Genomic DNA, 26,425 nt, shown 5'->3' on the forward strand with positions numbered 1-26,425 from the left:
ATAAAATTCGGGTAACAAATCTTGACGTGAAAAATGAGGTGAGGCGCATGAGGAATAAGAAGAGAGCTGGAAGATAAGAGTAAACAGCTTTAAAACAGTTGCAGGATTGGGATCAAGACTAGGACATTTCAAGACTAAGAGCTGATGAAAAGTAAGCCAGGCGTCAGTGGGATGGTCTCATGGTTCCGGCTTCTTTATGTAGTCACAGAGGAAAACAAATGAAGTCAGACAGACAGATTCCCCGCATCATGACTGCTGCATGTCTAAGGATCTAATGTTCTCGTTGTTCTATTTTTAGAGATAGATTCTCTCTCTGTATAGCCCCAAGAAGGCCTCAAACTCTGATTCTTCTGCTCAGCCTCCCAAGTACTTGAGATTACAGGTATGTAGCTGCCAGACTTGGTCAAGTTTTAAGGTTACAATACCATGAGCTGAAAAGGCTTCACATGAAGCTGCTAGGCTTTACTGCCTGTTTTATGGCTCTCCCTCTCTCCCTCCCTCCCTCCCTTTGTTCTCGTTTCCCATGGCCACTGTGGCATATAACTCTCGGGCATGCTGGAACCAGAATCTCACTATGGTTTCTCTTTAGCTCCTTGGTCCTTACAATCTTCATAGAAAGAATTCAGATAAGAAACAGAGTGCCGTTTAGAAGACTAGTAGTTTACTACAGGGCAAAGTAAAACACTCTCAGGGGTGAGACTAGACAGTGACCAAGGGACGGCTGTCAACAACATGCTAGAGAGGAAAGAGTAAACAGTAGCCAAAGAGACCACTGGGCCAACCTACACTTTAGGACTTTACACTATCTCCAAAGTCCTTCTCCAAAGACAGTTTCTCTTCTATCTTCCTAATCAGGTGTTCTAATCAGGTGAGTGAAGAGCCCCATTTGGACTAAATCTTAATAGATTAAGTAATGGTACGTCTTTCCTTATCAACAGAAAGTCTGACTACACAGTTATCTTACAGCTGGTGCAGTTCAGATGTCACATCTTCATCCTGGACCTGAGGGGCAACTTGTATCCCTTTCTTTTGGCCAGTACTCTGAGCCCTGCTGATTATGGAGGGAGGAGTCCATCCCCAGTGAGCTCAAGCCTCTGGCATCCAACTAGCACCCTAACAGTAACACTCATTTTTATCCCATGTGAATATTGCTTGCTAATTCTGCCTCCACGTCAGCCCATTGATTCCTTACCCCAAACCCCAAGAAAACAGCTCTTAGAAGGGCTGTGCTTCAAAGATCTCCTCACATTCAACCCAAAAAACTTCTCTAGTCTTCAGCTAACGACCTAATCTTTTTGTCTCTGGCTGGCCAGAGCTTGTTATGTAGACCAGGCTGGCCTCAAACTCACAGAGATCCACCTGCCTCTACCCCCTGAGTGCTGGGATTAAAGGTGTATGCTACCACGCCCAGCTCAACATCGTACAATAAGATGTTCTTGCCCTTGAAATGTGCTCCTGTTTCTAAGACACTGTTTTCTCTTATCCTCTTCAAGATCAACTTCTACTTTCTGTTGAACAATGCAGCTTTCAGGCCACACAACATTTGATCCCACAAATGTTCCTAGTTAAAATTATTCTCTCCAGGTAGATGACTAAGTAAGTGTGTACCTATACCTCCCTTGGGGTAAAAAAATTTCTTTTTGGCCCGCAATGACCAGCAGCCACCATGGAGCAGAAGTTCCTGTGGCCCAGAGTCACAACACTGCAGTATCGACAGTGCAGTCAAGTGGGTAACAACAGTGATAACTGGTCTGCCATCAGCCACCATGGAGCAGAGGTTAGTGTGGCCCAGAGTCACGACAGTGAAGTCTGTACACTGCAGTCAAGTGGATCTAAAAGAGCAGAAATGAAGACTGTAACAAGCCCATTGTCCTGCAGAGCCAAGGGGGTCTCATATGCATGATGGATATGAGCCAACACTGCATGGAAACACTGTTCTTAGTCCACTGGGCAACAAACAAAAATAACAGCCATGAGATGGCCAAACTCCCCAAGTAAGGGGAAAATAAAAGAGGGGACAGGCAGGCAGTGGGAAGTCTGTTGTGCAGTGGGGGGGGACTACAGGCAAAATTATGAAAAGCATTGGCTTTCTACATCAAAACCGTGAGAGCTACTGGAGGGCATGGCAGCACAGACATGGGAGAGAGCTGCCTAAATACAAGCAAAGGTAAGAAACCAGCTGAGAGGCCTGCCAGGACGGCCCACTGGGATCTGGGTCCCCAGCAGCACGCTGCCTTGCTGCCTGTAACTCCAGTGTGAAGTGAGGTGGACTCAGAAAGACTCTGAGAACTTGACGCCAGCCACTATCCCAAAAGTGGCCTTCCTGTTCAACAAGAGACCCTGCAGCAAAGAAATGTCGATGAAGAACAATAGAGAAGGTATCATCCTGTTTTGTTGTTTGTGAGTGTACACCGCCTCACATCCACACATAAACACCATGAAACACCCCCCCCCACACACACACACACACAGAGGGGGAGAGAGAGAGAGAGAGAGAGAGAGAGAGAGAGAGAGAGAGAGGGAGAGAGAGAGAAACTGGTTAAAAAAACATTTTAAAGAAATGAAAAATCCATCATTATCTAGGTAATGCATAGGTAAGGCATGATGTTACATACATACCTGTAATCCTAGTACCTGAGAGGCTGAGGCAGGGGGACTGTTGCTATTTAGGCCAACATGGTTCCCACAGTGAATTCCAAGCCACTCAGGGCTACAATGTAAGACAGTATCTTTAAAGAAAAAATGGAGTTGGCAGGACAGCTCAGTGGGCAGAAGTGTTAAGCCTGAACAACCTAAGTTCAATTCCTGGTACCCAGGGAACTGTCTCGGCAAGCATTATTATTGTCGTTGTTGTTGTTGTTATTCCACAAGTTTACATGAGCTTCCTCAAGGAAGAAATGACAAAAGAACAACAGAATTGAGATGTTTAAATATAAGGTTTCTCTGTATCCCAAACTAACACAAACATTAAGACCAGAAAGAACAGCCTCAGAGTAAAGGGTTAAGGTCTAAAAACAACAACAACAACAAAACAAACAAACGTCTTGCATGTCAATAAAAAAGATGTCATCATGCTACCTGAAGCAAAGACAGAATAATCAGAGCAATGAACAAATAAAATACAATGATTCTTTGTAGGTAAAGCCATTATAAACACAGGGCCTTTGCTGAAAGAGCCTGGAGTCTCCGGGAGGTTCTAGCTTATACGCTGAGACAGCCCCATAACATAAATCAAGAACAGTGCAGGGAAGTGGAAGCAACACCACCTCCCTGGAGACAGAAAACCCTGGCAAGGACGACACAGAGCTACATGGAGAACCCAACCACCGGGACACTTCTCAGAGCATTCCAACAAGAATGTGCATGCATGTGCACATATATGTGTAAGCAGAACTTGTTGATGGCTGGGAAGTAGGGTTTCGAAAGCCAGGAGTCATCAGTAACCCCCAAGTTTTTGGCCTGAGCAGCTGACAGTTCAAGTGAGAGCACCAGGGAGGAGGTATGTGGGCAGGTTTGAGGGTGGGTTGAAGGTAAGCTGTAGACATGGCTATGCTATACCACAAAACCAAACACTTGGCTTCCTGATGGCCGATCATCCAGTTTCAAAGGCTCTGAAGAAAAGCAGTTGCTGGGACATTACAGGTAGCTTTGGATACAATCCCACTGAGCACATTTGCAACTCATGTTGGTACCGCCAGTCAAATCATTCTGGTATTCCAGCTAATAAAGAACAATCTTCAAAATGTTTTATAATAATCCCAATGTTAACCTTTTAGAGATGACTACCAAAATCTGCACTCACCTTTAATTCTAGCACTTGGGAAGCAGAGGCAGGAAGATCTCTTTGAGTTCAAGGCCAACTTGGTCTACATAGTGAGTCCTAGGATAGACAGGAGTTGAAGACTTTCTCGAAAAAGTAAATTCATTTTAAGATGGCAGTTTTCCTAAGTTATGCTTTCTTACCTGGAGTTTATTTCCTCTGCTGACTAGTTCTCATCCATTCCAACTATTCCCTGAGCATGCACTTGTCAAATAACTAAAACCAGCTCTCCTAGCCAGTCAGAGGGGTGCACAGGCAAGAGGCCTTCAGATATGTCAGAAGACAAAATGTAAGCCAGCCAAGTGTAACGGAGCTATGTGACATCAGAACAGAACAAGCTGAAATCGGTTAAATCGTACCCTAACTCAGGAGTGCATGAAGAATAAGAACTAAATATTGAAAAGGACATTAATTTATAATGTCCTAGAAATGGTTTTGTGTGACCACACAGTAATCCTTAGAATTTAAGAGTACCTTTGAAGGTGTTTCCGTATAACTCCTAATTTCACTAGATAACAACTCCAACACACTGGCCAGGTGTCTCTGATGGCACCTTAGAGAAGGTGTGACTTTAATATGGCCCACAGGCAACTGAGATGTTTTCTAGCACAACACCAATGGCACAGTCAGAAATCTCTTCGTCAATGAATTACTGAAAGTCAACCTGAATTTATTTTAATCATACTAACCTACACTGCATTTAGAAAGTAAGAATGCCATGTTCAGTTATGATTTCAATTTGAAGGAAAGTTAAAAAGATAACAATAAAGTGTGACCCTGAAACTAGGGGTGATAGGTTTACAAAGATTTGACCTTCTCTTTTTTGTAGAAACCAGTGGGATTCAATGTGGAAGGCCCACTCAAGTGCTTCTAAAAGGCTTATGAAAATTTCCTGAATCTATGGTTAGAAAACAAGACATTTGAGGTATCATATTTAGAATACATGTGGACATTTGGGAAAAATGGAATAATTGAAGGATTCTGATGAAATGTGGGAAACATTTAAAATTCTTAAGTCAAGAAACATGCTAATTTGGAATGCCATGAAATGAAAATTAGCTTTAAGACCTGGTGTTTTAGTTTGACAGCTGTTTGACAACTGCGAAATGGAAAACTGACCTCAGACAACTGCCTATATGCCAGAGAACTTTAAGCTCAAGGATCTCTCATGGAGTGATGCCTGCACGCTGTAGTAACTCCTCACATGGGAATAGACAAACGCAGGCTGGAATTTTATTGTCTTTGAAGGTGTTGATATCCAACGGATTTAAATTTCACAAAGAGCTCCATATGACTACAACAATTAATGGCCCCCTCTGAAACATGACGCCATCAGCAGTGAGCACATCTGCGACTCCCAGGTGTTTCTTGAAGCAATTTTGAATTGCCCCTCCTTACTTCACCTTTGGAGTGCTAAAATACTAATGTACTCAGTTAGAAATAACAAGGCCCTCTCTGCTACAGCTAAGGCCTACGAGCTCAGCTCGGGGCCACAGCTTTGTTTTCACACCACTGAGGTACTCTGCCTGTAGTTTTCAGTCAACATAAAACTTGTGTGTGTGTGTGTGTGTGTGTGTGTGTGTGTGTGTGTGTGTGTGTGTGTGTTGGGGGAGCGCTGTACTCCATTATTTTGCTATAAAGATTTCGCTTTTCAGCACGCAGATCTTTACCCTCTTGATATGTTTCCACTTAACGGTAGAATCAGGAGTTAGCCCCAAGTCACCCATAGGTGCAGTCCAGTACATTGTGAGGAAAAACTGCTAAGTTTAAAATCATGAGACTTTAGAGAAGGGGTTGGGGATTTAGCTCAGTGGTAGAGCGCTTGCCTAGCAAGCGCAAGACCCTGGGTTCGGTCCCCAGCTCCGGAAAAAAAAAAAAAAAAAAGAAGAAGAAAAAGAGACTTTAGAGAAAAACCAAAGGCCTAGTCACTGTTGAAAACCAGGCCTTCGTTTGCTGAGGCCCATCATGGCAGCTGCTCCCTCTGGTTAGGGTTCAGGCATACCAACCTACGACAACCCTAAAACAAGAGACCAGGACTAGATACTGAAGATCACATGCCTCTGAGAATAAAAAGTGTCCCATGGGGAACTGAGGCAGGTTCTTTGAGACCAAAGAACAACTTACAAAAAATAAAACAAAACACGCAATTTATTTGTGGAGGGCATCAATACTATTTCCCAGCAAGACATCATTGAATGAGATACTCTTTCCATATACTTAACCATGTCAGAAATCTAAAAGCTTGATGGTCCTTTCCTTTCCCACAAGGACGATCAGTGAGACTGTTTCTAGCTCAGCTTCCCGCTAACAATGCTCCCTCAGGATCACAGGAAGTCAACTACATTTTAAAAGAAAACCTCTCTCCCCATCTCATCCCCTATTTGGTAGTTTTCATGATAAAGAGTAGCAATAGTTAACATTAATTGCATCCTTACTAACAGCAGGCTCCTACCTCAGACTCCCTGAGGATTTCAGATCTTAGGTTCAGAACTGGGGTCTTGTATGTGACACTGAGGGTGGGTTAATAGGTAAGAACACAAGTTTACTTATTCCTTTATTTATTTAAGATAAGGCTCCATTTTATAGATCATGCTGGCCTTGAACTCACTGTGCAGTCTAGGCCAGGCTCACTCACCAACCTCCTCAGCTTCTCAGGATTGGGATTATAGGCCTGTGTTACACCCTGGCTTTGCCTGAGCCACCTTCCCAACCTTCTGAACAAGCACATGGGCTTCACATGAGAGCAGATACTCCAAGAGCTGTGAACTGGGGAAGCGGAAACAGCATCTCACTAGAAGATGAGAGAGAAAAACACGAATGGGAAAAGAGAAGAATCTGAAGGAAGGTAAGTGGGCCCTTAGGAGAGAAACAAGAGATAGGATGTTTTGTGCCAACTTCTGTCGGCGTGTGGTATTGTGCCAACTCTACTGAGACTGGAGGAGGCAGTGGGAGGGAGCGGTGAGGACTGAGCTCCCTTGAGCGGCTCTGATTTTGGGCGGAGAGGGAATTGCAGGACCTCACACGCTCTTGGGTGTGGATTTGGTGTGGGGAGAATAATTCTTAGACCACAGTGGCCACAAGCACCACATCCAGGCATTAAAAATACAGACTTCATTCTCTCAACCTTATCTATTTGCAGACAAGAAAAATGCAGGTTCAGAAAGGTTATATCAACAGCCCAAAGCCACAGAGCTAGCAAGTGGCAGATACAGGCTTGCTGCCAGGTGGCCTGGCTCTGACTGATCAGGTGTCACTGAGCACCTTATGTGCCAGAGATGCATGACATTCTCAGCAATCCTAGGCCCAAACAGTCCCCACTCTCAGTGAGCTCATGTCAAACGGAGAAGACAGAAGTGGCCAAGCGCTTGGGCTTTTCCAGCTGACAGTCTGTTCCACTTGAGAAAGGACTGACCAGGAAGTGGATGGCAGCAGGGACATCTCCTCTGAGGACCCCATAGTGTTTTCACTTTAGCTGATTTTTAAAAAAGATTTATTGGCATTTATTGTATGTATGTTTCACCTATATGTATGTATGTGTGCTATGTACACACATGGTGATCACAGAGATCAGAAGAGAGTGTAAGTTAGATCCTCTGGAGTTCTAGGTAGTTATGAGCAAGTTGTCATGTGGGTGCTAGGAGCTAAACTTCAGTCCTCTACATGAACAGTAAGTGCTCCAACGGCTGAGCCATCACCCTTGCCTCTGATCCAATTATTGCATAGATTCGTGCCTGGTATTTTCTTAGTAATACGTTTATAGCTCACCTTTCCACAAGAGGGATTGCCTGCATCTCACTGGAGTATAGTGCCTGGAAGAAAGAGAGCTTAGAAGAAGCCTCTTGAATGATGGCACAGAAGGTGACAGACAGAGGCGAGAGAAAGAGATGTGACTTGAAGAGAAGTGAGCCACGCAGTGGAGACTTGTTCCTCTCCACAGAGAACAGGTAGCCGTTATCTGTGTTTACTGACTTTAAGCCTCCCAGTATTAGCCTGGCACACTGTAAACCTGGCTGCCTTGGCAAGGTACAAGAAGCCCTCCCTTGTCTGCCTCTGCTGAGTCTCTCCCCTGTACTCAAGATACTTTGCCTACCTTGTGCCTCAGGCTAATGCAGCACTGCCATGTTTGCTGTTTCCAGAATGTTCTTCCTGTATGTAACAAGACTTCTCATCTCTGTCTAGTCTTTACTCACCATGTTCCCTCTGCCTCGGAAGCTGCCCTAACCTGTGCACACCCAGGGAAACCAGACCCTTATCCTCACAACAGAACTCACTTCTCTGAGTTTCCTTGGCCTAGGAGGTAGAAAAGGCCACAGCCATGGCTTCCTTTTTCACTCTGCCAGCACATTTCATGGTTTACTGCGCAGCCTCTGTAAAGGAGGGAGCAATCTTGTTATCTCTAGCAAAAGCAATCAACAGCTATCCAAGAATAGGTTCAGAAAACCACAACCAACAATGTATTCCCACTGCTTAAGGACACCCTGCCTTCTAGTTCTGGATGAATCACAGGCCAATGAAAAGGAGGAGAGCAAAAGTTACTTATCCCAATCTTTTTAGCCTGTATTGAGCAGAATAAAGGAAGTTTTTGACAGGAACAGGTGTGGCCACATTTCCCTGCCTCTCAAAAAAGCCTGAATGTTCACTGAGTGCTTACAAAGGGTGACTCTGAAACAAGTGACTACTTAAGCCAGAGCTGATGAGATGCCTAGAAACTTGTAAGCAGTTTCTCCTCTTGTGGGAAGAAGACACATAAGACTGGGGATTGGGCCACTGACAACGACTCTATGTTCAAATGTAATTAACTACATGCTTACTTACATATGCTAGCGAGCCATCTGGTCAGCCAGTCACTCCACAGCAAGTGAAAATCAACAAGAGAAACCAGGCTCAGTAAGTTCAGCTCCTTACTCACTGGCAATTCAGTGGGCATTTTAATAACTGTGAGTTACGTTTTTAAAGTCAGGCATTGTACTTAATCCCCATTACTTTAAATCAGTAGACAGTATAAGTAGCATTGGGTGAAGGATCTTCCCCACCTTAACTGTGTAAGAAATCTGTACGTAACTCCTCTTAACCCTTCTTACTCAGTCCACCCAAAGGCAACACAGGCAATGCCTTTTCTAGACTACCACACACACACTGACCAAAGCACTAACGGAACAGGCTCCGTTTTCTCAGCTAAGAACCTAGGAACGTTAGACATTGGTCAATGGCACTTTCCTTTCTTAGAAGCCAGCAGATATGTATCTTTTCTACTAAGGACATCTCAATCAGGATAAAAGCAAAAGCTTCCTGTTTTCTTAGCACTTCCAGTTCACATGGTGCATTTGAGGATATAAACATACCATAAGCTGTAAGCACTTGGGAATTGTATTAAGTACCCACATCTCTCTGCTGTTCCACTCTATCTCCACATTCCATCACTCAGATCCAGGACTCTCTTTGTTCCCTGTGATCAGTGCTTCCGGGAGAAATCTGGCATCAGATCTGAAGGAAATGCCATGGTGAAATTTTCCTTAAGATTAATCACGCAGGTAAGTAATTTCCCCTCCTCACCAAACAATATTTTCTAAAACTTCTTAGAAAAACAGTAAGACAGGACTGTGTGGTCACAAAAATGGGAATCTTAGGACTGACTTAAATCAGTCATACTACATTGTAACGGTTGAATAGCTTGCCCAACCCAGCCTGGAGGGCCCGGGAAGTATAAGCCAGAGGCACCACAGACAATTCTCAAGATGAGCTGAGGAAAAAGGCTCCACTGGCTATCCTCCTGCCTTCAGTATTTCAGTTCTTATCCTATCCACACATGGGGCTCAGCATGCAGTCAGAATCACCCCAAGACTCCATTTTTAAATACATAGTGAGGCATCAAGGGCTTTTTGTTTTGCTTTTTACATATGAAAACCTTAAAAGCCTTATACCACTAAAGGAGTATGGGGCAGAGATAAGGAAGCAGTCTCCCAGGCAGTGGCCACACAGCTTGCTTCTCCATCAGCACCATCAGTCATCAGTAAACCAAGAGTCAGCCTGGTAGAAAAGACAGGGTGGGCAGGGGGATCTGTGGTTGAGAGCAGAGAACCACTGGCTAATGGGATTCAGAACAAACTGTCAGGAAAGGCGAAACACAACCAAAGATCAGGAAAAGAAAGAGAGATATTCACAAAGAACCTCAGCTTGACCTCTGCTAGGTGGGGGTGACAGAGATATGCAGGAAGGAAACAAGCCACCCAAAGCAGATCTTATCACACACAGGGTCACAAGCCAAGAAGCCTAACTCCAAAAGTCATGTGGCTACCATTTGCCATCACATCTCAACTAAATGTCTGCTTAAAGAAGTGTGTGTGTGTGTGTGTGTGTGTGTGTGTGTGTGTGTGTGTTTGCTTGCTTGCACACAGGTACCTGCAAGAGGCCAAAAGAAGGTATCAGATCCCCTGGAGCTTCAGTTGCCAAGGTTACAAACTGGTGGATTTAGGTGCTCGAAAAGCAACTCGGCCCCTCAGTTAGAGCGGCGCACACTTTCGTACTAACTACTGAGCCAGCCCTCCAGCCAGCCCCCACACCTACGCACCAACCTTTCCAGAACTACACACGTAACTCAATAACTGCTTTTCCTTAGTCACATGTAAACAATAAACATGCAATGTATACAAACTTGCAATAAATACATACCATATTCACACACATATTACAGTTTATGAGCACAGATGGGGCTCCGTACTCTAAAATCCAAAAGCTTAAACTTTTTGAGTGCCAACAATAAAAATCCCATACCTACCTGAAAGAATCAAAATGTAAAACTTTAGGTAAATTTGCCTACAATTACCTTCAGACTACTATATAAGGTACATATGAAACATTAATGAATTTCATGTTTGATTTGTGTCCCTCCTCGAGTTATCTTATTATATATTATGTTATTATATATGTATGCTAACATAATACAATCTGAAAGGATCTAAAGTTCAAAACCCTTCTATTGGTTCCCACATCTTTCAGACAAGGGAGAACCCAGGCCTCCAGGTAAACTAGGGAAAGGCACATTGTGTCTTTCAGTTCTCTACTAAGACCCTAAATAGGGACAACTGGAAGACAGCCTATTCCGGAAGTATAGTAGCCATGGCCCAGACCTGGAGCAAGCCTTCTTTTAACAAGAGCCCTGAGAGCACGTTGGTCTGGCTTGAGTATTCATTCAGTGCTCAGGATCTTCCCTGTTACTCAAGAGATTACCACATGGCTCTGCCCGCTGAGCACTGTCACCTCCTACCCTAGCAGCAGTGCTGTAAGGTATCCTGAAGGCAGCAGGACTGGCTGATGAGAACTGCCTGATTCTATGGTGGTGACTGACTGATAATTCAGCTAAGAAGATGAAGCCACGAGGTGGGTCCACACATTCTAGGCCTGGTTTGGCCATTTCCAAACGTGTGAGCAATGACACCACCAAGCTTCATTTTATTTTTCTAAAACACAGAAATAAAGCCACCTCACAGACTCATCGCAAGAAGCCAATAAAATAACAACCAGTTGATATGGCAGAAATTACTTTAAAAACCTATCTGGAACATCATGTTCAAATCGTCATCTGTGCGTCTGCTGGCAGGACTTCACCTGGAATGATTTTGGCAGTGAATGCCAGTGACAAACTTATCCCACTTAGATCGATCACTCTGGACAGGAGAATAAAATATAATTTAGGAGCCATTTAGGGCTATAGAAATTCAGGAAAACAGACTGCATTTAAAACACACTTTCTTTTTGACGTTGTTCAGCAATGCTCATCGTTTTCCTTATATATAAAAACCGTATTTAGTTGGAGACTCTCCAACTACATTCAAAGATCCTTTCTGTAAACCTTATGTGGTGCGGTCGCTTATCTGAATAAGCCATAAGCAGGACCTCCAGAGCCTTGAATGACTGCAAGTTCAAAGTTAATACACTTCTCATTGATTAGTCCTGCACATATGATGTTAAACAAATCCTATCACTGCTATTCGCTAAGAGCTGTCTTCTTCTAGAGGACAACACCAAATTCTCTGGCTGCTTTTGTTCACCATGGAAGATGAAAGCCAATTGCTGTTGCTCTGGGCAGACTGTGCAGTCAAAACAAAAGAGACATCAGAGAAAGAGGAAACTGCAAAGAGGCATTAGATATTAATCTCATATTCACCAAGGGAAAAAAAAATCTTCGCTTGGTTCTCCTTTCAGAGTTTAAAAGAGTACAAATTTCCTTTTCTTTAACTGCCTTATAATTCAGAGCTCTTTATCCAAAGCCCTTTCTTTTTACCTCATTTCAGCCATGAAAGTCTCTCAAATACTGTTAGGAGCAAACAAAAATCACGTCTCTTCTTGACCCTATTTTATTTTATTCACACCTCTTGATCTCTTTCACTTCCTTCATGAAAATGTTCAACATCTGGAGGCACACTAGATCCCAAAGATAACATTCCTTATCACATTGCCTTCCTAAATACAACCTACTACTCAGACCTGAGGCTATTTATGTTTTATGTTTTCTTGTAATCTCCTCTAAAATGAAGTCGCTAAGAACATCAATGGTTCTTTTAAAAGACAGGTTCAACTTATGAGTTCCTTCTTGATCCATTTGATCTTCCAAAAGAGCCATTTAAAAAAAATCCTGTGAACACAGATGCAAATACAGTCTACCGTGTATATGCTCGGAACTTTATCTGACACACAGTGAGTGCTAAGTAAGGTTACTGTCTGTAATTATTACTACACATCTTTTGCCATTCGTCTCCCTATATCTGCCTTCAAAATGGTACACCACTGGCCTCCTCCTGTGCTATCGGCAGAGGTGATGGATGAAATAAGTAATTCATAATCATTCACTTCAAGGAAGTAAGCACTCTAAAGAAGAGAATGCAAAAGAATGGATTATCATATATAATAGCAAAGGGCCCAGCCACCACAGTTACATGATGTGCTGCAAGCATGGTCACATGGATGCGGAGAGAGCACTCAGACTCTCCCAGCATGGACAACTATGACCAACAGGTTGAAGTTGTAAGGTAGCAGCTTAAGGTTCAACATGAAGAAGAGAGTTTCATTCTTCATAGCTGACCACCTAGAAAGCCTTGGGAACCAACGAGCAAAGGAGACTCCTCCAGGAATATTGTAAACAGATAGAATACCACACATAATCAAAGCTCTCCAATTCACTGGTAGCTGCAGAAGCTGAAGCATGAAGTGGAATGCTGTGTCACTGCTAGTAAACTATATATAGAAATAAACTCATTTATCAACACAACCTCTCCTACAAAGCCGTGTACAGTAGCCCTCCTTTATTCGCAGGAACTATACTCTGAGACCCTTACCAGATGCTTGAGAATTAGACAAACCCCTGCATTTATCCTCAGATGTACATACATGTGATAGAGCTTAATTTACAAACCAGGTGAAGCAAAAGAGTAGCATCAGCAGTAATGAAACAAAAAATTAAAACATGTGATAAGCTATTTAAAATTTATGAATTATTTATTTATGGAATTTTTTGAGTAGTTCATTGTGGCTGAAACACAGAAAACTAGAGGAGACCACTGTACACATAAAATGAGTAAAATAAACCCAATTACAGCTCATCACATTAAATACTGAATTCTAATTTTTCTGACTACTTTTCTTTTTTTAATTGTTAATTCATTCTGCTTGAATTTTGTCGGCTATGCTTATCATTTGTCAAGAGCTGGTCAGTCAAAGACAGGCACAGTGCCCCATCTCTTAGTGGTTAAACTGGAGACACTCACGGATGGCTTTCATCCTTTGAAGGCATGCCACTTTAAAGCCACGCTCGGATTCTGAATGGCATGTGTACACACATCACAGAACGTTCTAGTGCTTTGCTTTCACGTGTCAGTGTCCGTGGTTTCTCGCACACAGCTCTAAGTCCTGTTACTGCCTTGTCCCTCAAAAACCAAATCTCATTTTCTCTCCTTAAAACAAATGGAAGAAACGCTTTCCAACACTTTACTGTTTTCCTTCACACAGAGATCGCAGAAGCTGGATGCAAAGAAGAAACAGGACTAAATGAATAACGGCTCAAATAAAGTACATAAAATCAAGAATACATGAAAGACGTTATTTGAATTTGTTTATAAATATGAACAGGATTTTTTTCCCCTCCCACAGACCCCTCTGAGTAGCTGACACACTCTTTAATGTGAACACAAGCTTTCAAAACATTTATCTTTCCCTAACTGTTATTCAAACACCAGGGCTGGAGCGGTGGATCGGCAGGCAAGAGCACTGGCTGCAGGGGACCCAGTCTTGGTTCTCACAACCTACCTGACAGCCCACACCCATCTGTATCTACTACAGTTCCAGGAAGTCTAATCTCCACAGGCACCAGGGATGTGCATGTGGTGCCCAGACATAAATGCAGACAGAATATTCACGCATATAAAATAAAAATAAATAGATCTTAGTTTAGTGCCTACTGGGCTTGCTCTTTGCTCTGTTCATACCATTTAAGACTGCTGGTAAAATGGCCGGTACCCTTTTGTTTCTTGAGTTCATGAGACTATCTAATAATAATGCAAACTAGACTCTAGTATTGCATTACTGAAAAAGCAATTACGGCAGGGGAAGCTGGTGAAACCCTAACACTAGAATCCACAAAGTTTCTCAAGTACTACAATGCTCCCAAATGCAACCAGATCCCGGATCAATGGAAGAAGGCCCACAACAGATATGAGAAACCTGTCTGTTGACGTGTACTCACTGAGCAAGCACCACTCATAGCACTCAAGGGGGATGGCAGGGACACATGGCAAAGAATGTGACAAAATGTCCTAGGAATGAGGGCTGTGATGTGAGGGGGAGGGTGGTGGTGGTGGTGCAGGACTGGAAAACAAACGGAGAAGGAAATATCACCACAGGGGCCAACAGTGCAATGGTGTGGTAGCCAAAGAATCCCATCATGGATGCTGTGGCTTTCCTCCATGCTTTTAATATCTTACCGAGCCTAATCCACCCTGTGTGCCAGCATGCAGGTATACAGCTGGAAAAAAATGTGCAGTTCTTTAACGTTTCTAATACCTTGGCTGGGGTTCACTTCCTAGAAGGTTCTGCCTAAATGAATGCCATTGCCCTCAATGACTAAAAGGGTCACAGTTTTCTTGTGTGTGCACTTGTCTGTCTGTGCGTGCACCTGTGTGCATGTGTGTACATGCACGGCAGTACGAGGTCTACCTCAGGTTCTGTTCAGTGGCCTGCAACTTGCCCCAGGGACTAGGCTAGCCAGCCAGCCACCTAGCTCCAGGGATCTATGTGTTTCCATCTCCCTGTCACTGGAATTACAAGCCTGCTACCACACTTGGCTTTTTTCTCACATGATTTGGGAATCACCTGATGAACTGAACTACTTCTCCCGCCCCTAAGAGAGTTGTATTCATTTAAAAAAAAAATCCTTGTGCTAACATTTTGGAGGGTAAGGGTAGGAAATATGGGTGAGAAAGTCGCTCCTAGTCAAAGCAACATTTTTAAAAATTACATTTCATTTATTTGTGTGCGTTATTATATTCTATGTGTCTGCATGCACGTGTATGTGTGTGCATGCACATGTGTCCTTTAGTGACAGTGTGGAGGTCAGAGAACAATGAACAGAGTTAGTTCTCTCCTTCCACCACATGTGCTTTGGGACTTGAACTCAGGTCACCACAGGATTGGCAACTAGCACCCCTAAACCCTTAGCCAGAATCTCACTGGCTCACCACTTTTATATTTTATAATATTCTGACGTTTAAAAACCATTTGGTACTTTTTAGTTGTTTTTTCTTTTTTTTTTTTTAACATCAATTCTCACACATTTATATAAAATATTTACTCTGAGTTTATACAATTTAAATGAAGACAATAATTAATCGTGAGGCTATGTACAGTTCCTACTTTACAACAGGGAGGCTAGAAACTCAAAGGTACCCTGGCTTATCCCTCTGACCTAGATCTCCTAATATACAGACGTCACAGTTACAGATGGAGAGACAGACTCCATCATGGAAGTTAGCATAAAGGCCCTCACTACAGACTGCAGGCTTGCTGTCCTTTTCTTAAGAACGACGTCATCCTCCCTCATGCTGGCCTTGCTATAAGATTGTTTTGATGTTAAAAATAACAACAGGCCACGTGTGGTGTCACATGCCTTTAATCCAAGCACTGGGGAAGCAGAGGCAAGCAGATCTCTGGAAGGTCCACTTGGTCTACACAGTGAGGTGCAGGCCGGGGAGACGCTGTGTCAAAAGCAATAACAATAAGAAACCCTACTTGAAACAAGTAACATTCTCCAAACAGTGGTTAATACTTTCTGGAGGCACATGGCTTTAAGCATAATCAAATTACTTCCCCATATTTTGCAGACTAACTTCTTCTAAACAGCATTCTATGAACATTCAAGCTGGTTCCTAATGGTAATGTGAATTCCTGTTTGAAAATTGTGCCAACTGCTCCTGGGTGTTCTGGTGATGAGGCAATTTTCCTTAAGTTTTAGCCAAGACTTTTTCACTAGAATATCTTATGGAAAAAAACCCACAACGCTGGGACACACCACAGTGGCCAAGCAAAGGAAAAAACTATTTCAGAGAGCCATCTGGGTGCTTAAAATAGCAAAAAGAAAAACGATCCATTAAAAATAATACTTTACTATTAATTCTATGATATAATCTGGCTGTACATACCAAGTAAACAGTAGTGCTGAACTACTGGTTTTTTCAAAAGGCTGAGTATGTTCCTTTTAAACATTCTAGAGCTGGAGAGATGGCTCAGAAGTCAAGAGCATGTGCTGCTCTTCCAGAGGGACTGAGTTCACCTTCTCACACCCAGGTCAGGCAGATTACAACCACCTGTAACTCTAACGCTAAGAAATGTGACACCTCTACCTTCCCCAGACATCTGTACTCACATGCACATAGCCACATGTAGGCACACCCCCCTAAAAACCAACAAAAATGAAATATTTGAAATATTGTGTTTTGCATAGTGGTGGCTTAAAATGCAGAAGTTGTACATTGTAGCATATTGCTAATACTAGCCTCCAGGAGACAGCGGTAGGAGGACCTTTTGCAGTGACAGAGTTAAACCTTGATTAAAAAAAAAAAAAACAAAAAAGACGAGCAAATGAAAAAAAGTTAAACAGGAAGAACTAAAGCTATATCAACAACATATAACCGTGATGAATTCAAGGAAATGTTTCCCAAATAAAGAAAACACAAAGTTCTGGCAATTTTTAATACTTTTTAATTCAAAGAATCCTGGTCATTTCAAGTACATACTCTGCTGCACTCTGAAAATCATTTGCTTCAAAAACCCAACCAGACCAGACTAGATCAGACCAGACTAGATCAGACCAGACTAGATCAGACCAGACCAGAGCAAACCAGAGCAAACCAGAGCAGACCAGAGCAGACCAGAGCAGACCAGAGCAAACCAGAGCAGACCAAACCAAACCAAACCAAACCAAACCAAACCAAACCAAACCAAACCAAACCAAACCAAACCAAACCAAACCAAAAGAGACCTCCATCTCTGTGGGTTCAGGATGCTTCTCCAGTAGGGGACAGGATCTGGGGAGTTCTTCAAACACCAAGGTACCACCAGCCAGCAAGTAACAACAGCATCATCTGGCTTGGAGAAGAACTGACCTGATTGATGGAGTTGGCAGCACAGGATGCGAGGCCGGTTCCAAGGGAAGTGAGCAGGAAGCAGGACCAGTCGAATGGGCATGGAGCCAGTGCAAAGCCTGCTGAAGTGGTGCTTACCACAAGAGCTGCAATACAGACACAGAGATGCTGGTCAGTTGCTGGATTTCTAGGACAAGGCTAGCAAGATGGCTCGATGGGAAAAAGCTCCTGACACCAAGCCTGACAACCTGAATTCAAACCTTAGGGCCCAACTCCTTTAAGTTGTCCTTACAACAGCCACATACACACCATACACACATATATACATCTACACACACAGAGTAATATATTTTTAAAATATGCAGTTTGATGATTTAAAAGTTATAGATATAGAATTCATAAAAATATTTCCTTTTAAAGTCCATTAGACTTAAAGGTGGGAAAATAAAACGGGTCTTCCAAATTCATCATTCACTTATTCATTCAACAAATATTTAGGGACTAGCAATTTCTGAGGAATAATGTACCAATGCTGGCAACTATAAAAGATAAAGCTGTACTTAGTGTTCTGACAACACAGAGAGAGATAGGACACTGGTTTAGTAACTATGCCACACAATGGCAAACAGTAAGGACTTGAACTCTGCAGTTAACTCCAGACAATAGTAACAGAGGCCTTGCCTGCAAAAGAAGAAGTTCCTGGGCCATAATGGAATAGAGGAAGATGGTAGCACCATAGCCACTATCGGTTTGCAAACAGAGCCATAAGGCTGGCACTAGCACAGAGGTTCCTGCTTCTTGGGAGGCCCTGGTGTTTCTTTCTTTGGGCTTAGAGAAGTTGATAGAGCCAAGAAGAATCTATGAGAAGCATGGAGGTAAGAAGTAAGAATTCCCCAGAAAATTCTTCAATGGTGAGCCAGTCAGGAAAGCTTCAAGATAGCACTGCTCTACGGAGTAAGGAGAGTGGAGTGTGATAGGGTACACAACACAACGGGGAGATGGGAACGCTGTGTGTTCTACATGGACAATGCCTTTCAAACCAGCACAACGGCCACCGTCCAAGGCAGTGGTTTTCAACTCAGAGTGGCTTTGTATCAGGGGGATATGGGCAATGTCTGAAGACACTGTGTGTCTGAATGTGCAGGTGCAGACATACATCAGAAGACAACCTCATACGTTGCTTCAGTGTCGGTGGAGCCAACGTGGGTTTTAGAGATGGAGTTTCACCACTGCCTAAGGTTTGATAATTAGGCTAAGCTGCTGGCCCTTGAGGCCCCAGGGACCCTCCAGCCTCTGCCTCTCTGCAGTACTCTGATTATAAATGTCCGCCATGTCAGGCTTTTTCTTTTTTCTTCTAGATTGTGGAAGTAAAACTTGGATCCTCCAATTTGCTGAATGAACTACGCTCCCAGGCCAGGAACTAGTTTTAGTTGCTATAACTGGGAAAAGAGAAGATGCTGTTTTCTGCCCATCTCTCTCATGAGTGCACAGGAAAGCCCACAACAACTTTCTGTCAACTCTAACCCAGAAACTCTAACACTCTGACCTAGTCCAGTCCATCTCTACCGGAGCTTCTTCCCTGCCTGATCTCCCAATCCCACTGTGCTTCTCTCTGGAGTGAACTGGGAACACAGCGGGTGCGATCACAGCACCGCACTTCCAATGGAGGTGGTTGACTGTACCTGCAATAACGCTCACACTCTCCTTGGCCATCCAGAAGTGCATCCAGCTGCTCAGCGGGCTCACTACTGCCCAGTCACGGGCAGCCATGCGCTTCAGGGTCCTTGCCCTCTGCCCCTTTGAACTGGTCCCTTCTCTGTCTCTGGGTTCCATCTAAGACATCCTTCTTAGGGAGAACACCGCTGGCCATCTCATCTAAAAGTCATCAGTCCAGAATCTCCCTCCCGAGACCACCCTTTGTATTTTCTACCGGCACTCACTGCACACTGACTCCTCACAGAAATGTAAGCTCCATGAAGTCCTGTGGGCAGAGTTCCCTGCTGTTTTCAGTGTTGTTATCATGGCAGGAATAGAGTAGTATGTACTGGAGACAGAGGAGGGAAGGTCATGGCCCCCAGACTGAACTTTATGTCATTTGGTAGCCAGCTCAGAGTCCCTGGGAGTCTGGGCAGGAAGGAGACCCACTGGTAAGGTTCAGCCCCAGGCCATGCAGGGGCAGAGAAACAATCTACAAAGTTACCACATTAATCCCCTGTGAATGAGCACAGGAGAGTGAGCAATGGGAACACTGAGGTGCAAGTGCTGTACGGGATGACAACCTTGATTTGAATTAAGAGAAAGGTCAGAGTGCCATGAGCAGAGGAAAGGTGGGAAGAAAACAACAAGGAGAAGGAAGGAGAGTGTTACACGCAGGCAGTCCTGAGGAGACCACAGAAGAGCACAGTAGAGCACCAGCAATGGAACTGTGTCAGGAAATGTGCCGCTTCTGAGGAACCACAGGGCATGGGGGTAAACGTATATGGAAAGTAGACAAGGCACAAAATGGGAGCTCAGAAGAGACTTGAGGGAAAGCATGGAAGATACAAAGACTTGGAGATTAGAATCATGAAGATGAGTGCATTCCTGAAAGTTACATGAGATGCTACAGGAAGGGAATAGGGTGGGACTACTGACTCCTCACGCTAGTATCACCTACAGAATGTCCTTCAGTCTAGTCTCAGCAGGAGCTGACAGAGTCCTTCACACTTTACAATATGGACAAGCCCTTTCTTAATACCTGGACCAGATACAGCTTCCGTGTGTGTGTGTGTGTGTGTGTGTGTGTGTGTGTGTGTTACATGCACATATGTAGGTCACAGGCTGACATCAAGTGTCTTCTTCATTTCCCAGTGTTCTCTCTATCCCTCCCCTGCCTTTTCCTTGAGCTAAGCTTTCTCACTTAACTTGAGGCTCACAAGACAGCTGGCCAACAAGACATGGAGCTCTTCTTGTCTCTTCGTTCCAGTGGCAGGACCCCAGGCATGCACCTTCACAACAGCTTTTATATGGGAAATGGAGATCCAAAGTCAGCCCCCCAACCCCCTCCCCCCATGGCTTGCACAGCAAATATTTTGTTTACTAGGCCATCTCCTCAGTCTGGTTTCTTAAATTTCTATTTTTCTTTAACTGTGTTCCATGTCAGTTTGAAAGGTAAAACAAGTGTATGTGCTTAGAATACTGTCTATGCCAGCCAGCTTTCTGTGACTAGAACAAGTACCTGAGAGAATCAACATATGGAAATGACAGCAACCACTCATTACTGTGGTAGAATTTGGGATCTCTAAGACCTTTCTAGAAAGGATGACAAGCCAACAATGAATATATTTACCAACTTCATCAAAGCGTTCCCCAAATAAGATTCTCTATGTTCCCCAAATAAGATTCTCTAACAGCATGCTTCTTGGGCAAAAGGCCCTTCCTTTGGCACAGTGGGTGCAAATGCAATGAGAACCTGGAGTTCCCATGGGCGCTTCCTCCAGAGCAGAGCAGACAGGCAAAGGACTATGGAGCAACGGAGCAAGGGATGAGGAGCAGGGCTTTATGAGGGCTACAGAGGACAGGCAAGTCAGGAGATGAAGGAACAAAGGAGGCTGGTCAGATACTAGAGGCACACAGCAATCCTTCTATTTGGGGGACAGTCTACTTGTTCCCCAGACACAGCAGTGTAAGTCACAAGAGGTGCAAAGACAGGCATGGCACCTGGCAGGACCTGGGACAGTGCAGTAGGCTCAGCACTCAAACGACATTTATGTCAAAGGAAACCTTTTGGAAGCAGTTTTTTAGCACTGGTTCTGTAATGACTTATGCTCCAAAGACAACTCCATGGTGATTCCAGGCCTTGAAAACAACTGTTGTGTCAGTTACCATCACAGTAGCTGACAAAGTGCTATAAACAATGAACTGTCAAAAACAAAGAAAGCCTGAAGACTGCCTTCTTTAAAGTTGAAAAGGGTACACAAGTGTAAGAAAACTTAAGACAGCAGTGAGGCAGGCCTTTAATCCCAACACTTGGGAAACAGGGGTAGACAGATCTGAGTTTGAGGCCAGCCTGGTTTACAGAGTAAGTTCCAGAACAGCCAGCCAGGGCTACACAGACAAACTCTGTCTGAAAACAAGGCATGGGGGGTGGGGGGAGAGGGTGGGGGGAGTGGAGAGGAGAGAGACAGGGGAGGAGGGAAGAGGGAGAAAGGGAAGGAGAAAGAGAGAGATCAACGGACAGAGAAAACACTTCAGATTTCTGACTCATACACGGGTCTATCCAATAAGCTGAGAAGACACGGAAAATGGTTTGCAAAGGCTAACAAAGGATTTTAGAAAGAAGTAACAATGAAAAGTTTACAGAATTTGGACTTTAGAATGTACAAATGGTAACACACAGAAAAATGACAGCAACCACTTATTACTGTGGTAGAACATGGGATCTCTTAAGACCTTTCTAGAAAGGATCACAAGCTAACAATAAATATATTTACTGACTTCATCAAAGCAATTAATTTACGGAGAAAGGAAGAGAAGGTTGATGAATTGTACTAGTAACACCGAGCAGAGTAATGTCCCTATACAATGTGGCCGCAGCCGCAATTACACTTTACATTGATTTCCTGGGACTCATTACACAGAATCATTTTGTAACACCAGGATCTCATTAAAAGAGAATGTAATATATTCTTTCATTAATAACTTTTGAAATCATATTTTATTTGGTAATCTCATACTCTGTCCCTTCACAATAAACATAAAATCAATGCTGCCAACCAAGCATGAACCTGTTCAATCCAGGCCCAGAAGTGTGGCACTGCAGGCAGGCGCCTGAGAAACCCCAAGGAAGAGTAACAGCCCCACTCCTCAGAGCCTAACGCACTGGTGCTCTGGAGAGGGTGGTCAACCAGAGAACTCTATCTATACACTCACTTTAAGAGAGTGAGCTGCAGCTCCCCTTAGCCGCCTGCCAGGAGGTACAAGGCACCACTGAGGCCCAACTACATGCCCACGGGCCAGGGCATCCTATCTGCAGGCCCGCCACTGACAAGGTTCATTTGCCTGCCTGCCTGCCTCCTCTGGGGAGATCTCAAAGTAGGTCCCCTAAAATTCTCACGCACACCCTGACTGACCTACTCAGACTTGCCTCCGAGGGCCACCTGCCAAAGACTCCCAGGTATTTCTAGAGCTCAGAAGAGCAGCACAGCAGCCAGCAGAAGGAACCGAGCCCTGAGCCACGCACAGATTTGAGGGCATAGAATCTGCCAACAGCCCTGAACTGTGCTCCAAATGAGGATGACGGTCCTGACCAACAGCTGCCTTGATTCCAGCCCATGGAAGCAGAGGATCTACCATACCAGGTCTAAACAGCTCACGTGGGAAAATGGTGAAACAGTAACTCGGTGGTAAGGTAGGTGCTTAGCAAGACAAGCATGGCATCAGTGAAGAGTAGAGGCAGATGTACTCTGGGACCCCTCCCAGCCCTCTGTAGTGTACGAGGTGGGAAGACTTGAAGGTCCATGCCAGCGGCAGCCGTGTAAACAGCTCAGGGCTTTATGACTGAAGAAATATGAGTGGTTAGAGTACAGAACAGAAAGAAAACTCCCAAGCTCACAGAATGACAAAGTGTTATGAGAAAAATTATAAAATGTTAATGTTAAAAGTCACTTAGTCGGGTAGGGGATTTAGCTCAGTGGTAGAGCACTTGCCTAGCAAGCACCAAGGCCCTGGGTTCGGTCCCCAGCTCCGACAAAAAAAAAAAAAAAAAAAAAAAAAAAAGAAAAGTCACTTAGTCAAATCTCTCTCTGGAGAATGTTAGCCCCAAATCTGGTGAGGAAAAGCTATTTCTTCCTGACTGACCCCTTGGGGCTTGGGAGCTATCCCACTGTGCCCTCATACCCAGTCTAAAGCGAGTCCTAACACACTTACCTATGGATGCAGTTTCTGCCTCTGCAACACTGGGAAGAACCTACTTTCTTGATACAAAGCTTCGATTATACACAAGCAACCGTGCCCCAAGTCCCCTCTCCTCTCAGTGAAGTATCCCTGGTAACCAACCAAGCTTGGATTCCAGACTCCTGTCCCTGCTAGAGCTGAGGACACTTTGTGGAGGCACAAAGGGTTTCACTTCATCAAAAGCACTCAGCACAAAGATGGTGAATGTCAAGAGCTTAATTAAGCAGTGCTTTGGTAACTATTAAAATGAGCCCCTAGAGCTCCAGAGCGGCACTCCTCAGGCCACTGAGCTTGGACTTCACACACTAAAGCATCACGTAAAGGGACAGAAGGAAGCTTGCCAGCCAAAGTGCTCAGTCTGAGGTGTTGGTAAAGCAATAGGGTAAACAATTTATAAGAAAGTGAAGCACTTCACAATGCCAAAGTCAAAGAGTCTTTACACTTATTCAAGCATCAAAACCACGGCACTTCAACAGTGGCATGTGGCTATCCCAGGCACGAGGTAGGAAATAAGACTCCTGCTTATATTTGACCAGCCCCTCTGTCTGTCTGTCTGTCTGTCTGTCTGTCTGTCTGTCTGTCTTCCCTCTCTCCCTCTCTCACCCCTACATGTGTACGTGTGTGTGTGTGTGTGTGTGTGTGTGTGTGTGTGTGTGTGTGTGTGTGTGTGTCTCCTGGGAACAGAACCCACTGTTTAACATGCTAACTAAGTACAACCCCAATTCTTTATTTTACAACTGGCATTCTGCACATCTCAAAGTGAATCTATCAGTATAGGAGTACATGAATTTCATTTAGAAATAACTATTTTCTATGATATTTGTATATATTAATTATAAATATATCCCTATATAGCAACACTTTTCAATGAAGGTGGTTAACGAAGTTCAAGAAGCCTGGTCTACATAACAAGTACTAGCAGTTGATTTTATAAACAAGGAGCTATGCAATCAATTACAGCCTCAGCAGGAATCGTATGGTATAGCATTTAGTTCTCTGTTTTATGGAAAATTCTCCAGTAAGTGCTACAAAGGCTCGTTTTCATAAAGATGAAAATCCTACTCAATGAAGGGAAGACACCCACACACTTGCCTAACAGATTACAAAATCATAAGAAGGCAAGTCAAGTTTTCAGACCCTGTGTAGGATGCACAAAAAACTCCACAGGTGTGAGGGAAGTTTTAAGGGTCCCAGAGGAGAAAGCCTAATGCTGGCAGTGCCAGGGTGCGCACTGCAGTGGTGAAGGAGTTGGGTTTCTCTGTCACTGGAAACCGACCTTTCCAGAACTTGTGGGACAGATTTAGCCAGCACCCTAATTCCAGCCTCACAGTGTAGTCTCTAGAACAGCAACTAACCCTGGGAAGGTTTCCCCTTTTCTGATGTGCAGGAGGCTTCCTCAGAAACTCAGTTTCATCAAGATCTTTAAAGGCCTTCTACTCTGGGAATCACAGGCCTCTGAACACACACATAATGAATACATGTCCTTTCCCTTCTCAGACCGTCAAATGGACCACAAGGATCACGCTCCCTGGTCATCTACATCCTGATTTCCCATAAACTCTGCCTCTTAATACCCTTTATTTTTTAATATTCACTCCCAAAGGGATTAAGTGAAGTGAAACAGTGATGAACTGATCCAGTCAACTGACAGTTTTCATTCAGCATGGTAGTTGTGGAAGTCAACTGGCTTAGAGCTAATACATCAGTGCAGACGCTGTTCGACATCAGAAGCCAAACTCCACAGCCTGACTGTGTTCTCACTGGGGCTCTTTACGGAGAGGCTAAGAACAGGTAGTTAATGAGTTTGTATGTGTGTTCCTGGGAAGTGGTATGATTTTTAGTTAGTAAGTCTCAGAGTTCAATCTAACTTAATTCAGAGGCAGGAGGCAGTCTCTTCTGCCTTACTAATGACTGTATCTTTTACTAAATGGCCGTTCTTGTGACAGCCATGTTTGTCTCCATTCCTACTAACATCCTAGATTTCATTTGTTGAATTTCTAATTGAAGTGAGGTTTTTAGGCTTGCTAGGCTGGCAGTCTCCTCCAAACTTCCTCAAACAGTCTTCTCATCAGCACCCATATCGAAGCGGGATGACAACTCTCATGCATATTGTTACTGAAGAGGTCCATTGATGACAGGCAGGACATCAGTCTGGAGTAGCTGATTATCTACAATCACTTTGGGTGAAGACATGAAATGTTTCATAGAGATTTAAAATAACAGCTACAGAACTTGCTAGCTCTCTCCCCTTCTCTCCTCCCCCCTTTTTCCTCTCCTATATTCTTAATGACAAAGTCTGCTCTGAGAGATGTAGGTAGGACCAAATTAAACCTTTCCCTTCCAATGCACCGCTGCCAGAATGAAGTGTTTCAGTATGGTTACCATGGCAATTGACCAAGGAGCATTTGGTTTGCATTTAGAGTTAGCAGTCAGCAAAGGGTAATCAAGTGTCCCTCAGCCCTCATGAAAATATAAATAAGAGTTGTTTATACACTAAGCTAATGCCTCCACTAGGTGAGACCCCCAGATAGCTCTTTCAATTACCCATTTTCTTTGAAGCTGAGACCTTTTCTGCTTTCTTACCCTAGTTACCCTATTCTTAGGCTTCCCCCCCAACAATGAACTATTTCTTCTTAATATATTTCCTACACTCAAGAACTTTACAACCTTGTTGTTTTCCTTTGAGATGTAATGGATAGATATTTACAACCTTTCCATAAAATGGACCCTCCAAAGCCAAAGCTCAGACACAAAGGTTAAACTTCAGAGAAGTAGAGTTTTTTAGGGAGTGTCGTCCCGAAAAAGAGTTTGGCAAAAGGGAATTGTTAGCCAAGCAGTTTCCACTAAACAGTAAAGCTTCTCTCAGTTTCTTATAGAACTGTTCGGTGTGACCACCTACAGCCAAGCATTTTATTCTTTATACTCATGCAAGTTTATTATATCAGAAACACACTTTTTTTTCCAACATAACATTTTTAATGATTCCCTGGAAATTTCCCATCATGCAGTCAGATCCCTCTCAATTCCCAGTCCTTCCATGCCT

The 26,425-nt window shown here is 43.7% G+C and overlaps 1 protein-coding gene and 1 long non-coding RNA gene across 7 annotated transcripts in view; one reads left to right on the plus strand and one right to left on the minus strand.

Moving 5' to 3' along the window:
- Positions 1 to 26,425, minus strand: part of Cox10 (cytochrome c oxidase assembly factor heme A:farnesyltransferase COX10) — a 111,801-nt gene that overhangs the window by 61,605 nt on the left and 23,771 nt on the right. The window contains exons 1-2 of one of the 2 annotated variants that reach the window (XM_063269908.1): positions 23,356 to 23,451; positions 17,470 to 17,594 (exon numbers count right to left, since the gene is read on the minus strand). Coding sequence is in view for 1 of the 2 variants with exons in the window: in NM_001398997.1 (NP_001385926.1) it covers positions 17,470 to 17,594 (125 nt within the window). In the remaining variant the exon portion in view is untranslated. Of the gene's footprint in view, positions 1 to 17,469; positions 17,595 to 23,355; positions 23,452 to 26,425 lie in introns of those variants that run through there. The other variant, NM_001398997.1, reaches the window with a different exon arrangement.
- On the plus strand, positions 284 to 13,901 carry LOC120095119 (uncharacterized). Of its 5 annotated transcripts, none has more exons than XR_010055378.1 (4): positions 284 to 6,665; positions 7,581 to 7,764; positions 9,246 to 9,351; positions 13,823 to 13,901. It is a non-coding gene; the product is annotated as an uncharacterized LOC120095119 (long non-coding RNA). The 5 variants fall into 5 exon arrangements; XR_010055377.1 differs by having other exon boundaries at positions 288 to 382; positions 6,468 to 7,764; XR_010055380.1 differs by having other exon boundaries at positions 288 to 382; positions 6,468 to 7,764; positions 9,277 to 9,351.

The sequence above is a fragment of the Rattus norvegicus genome, chromosome 10 (assembly GCF_036323735.1).
Source record: "Rattus norvegicus strain BN/NHsdMcwi chromosome 10, GRCr8, whole genome shotgun sequence".
NCBI lineage: Eukaryota > Metazoa > Chordata > Mammalia > Rodentia > Muridae > Rattus > Rattus norvegicus.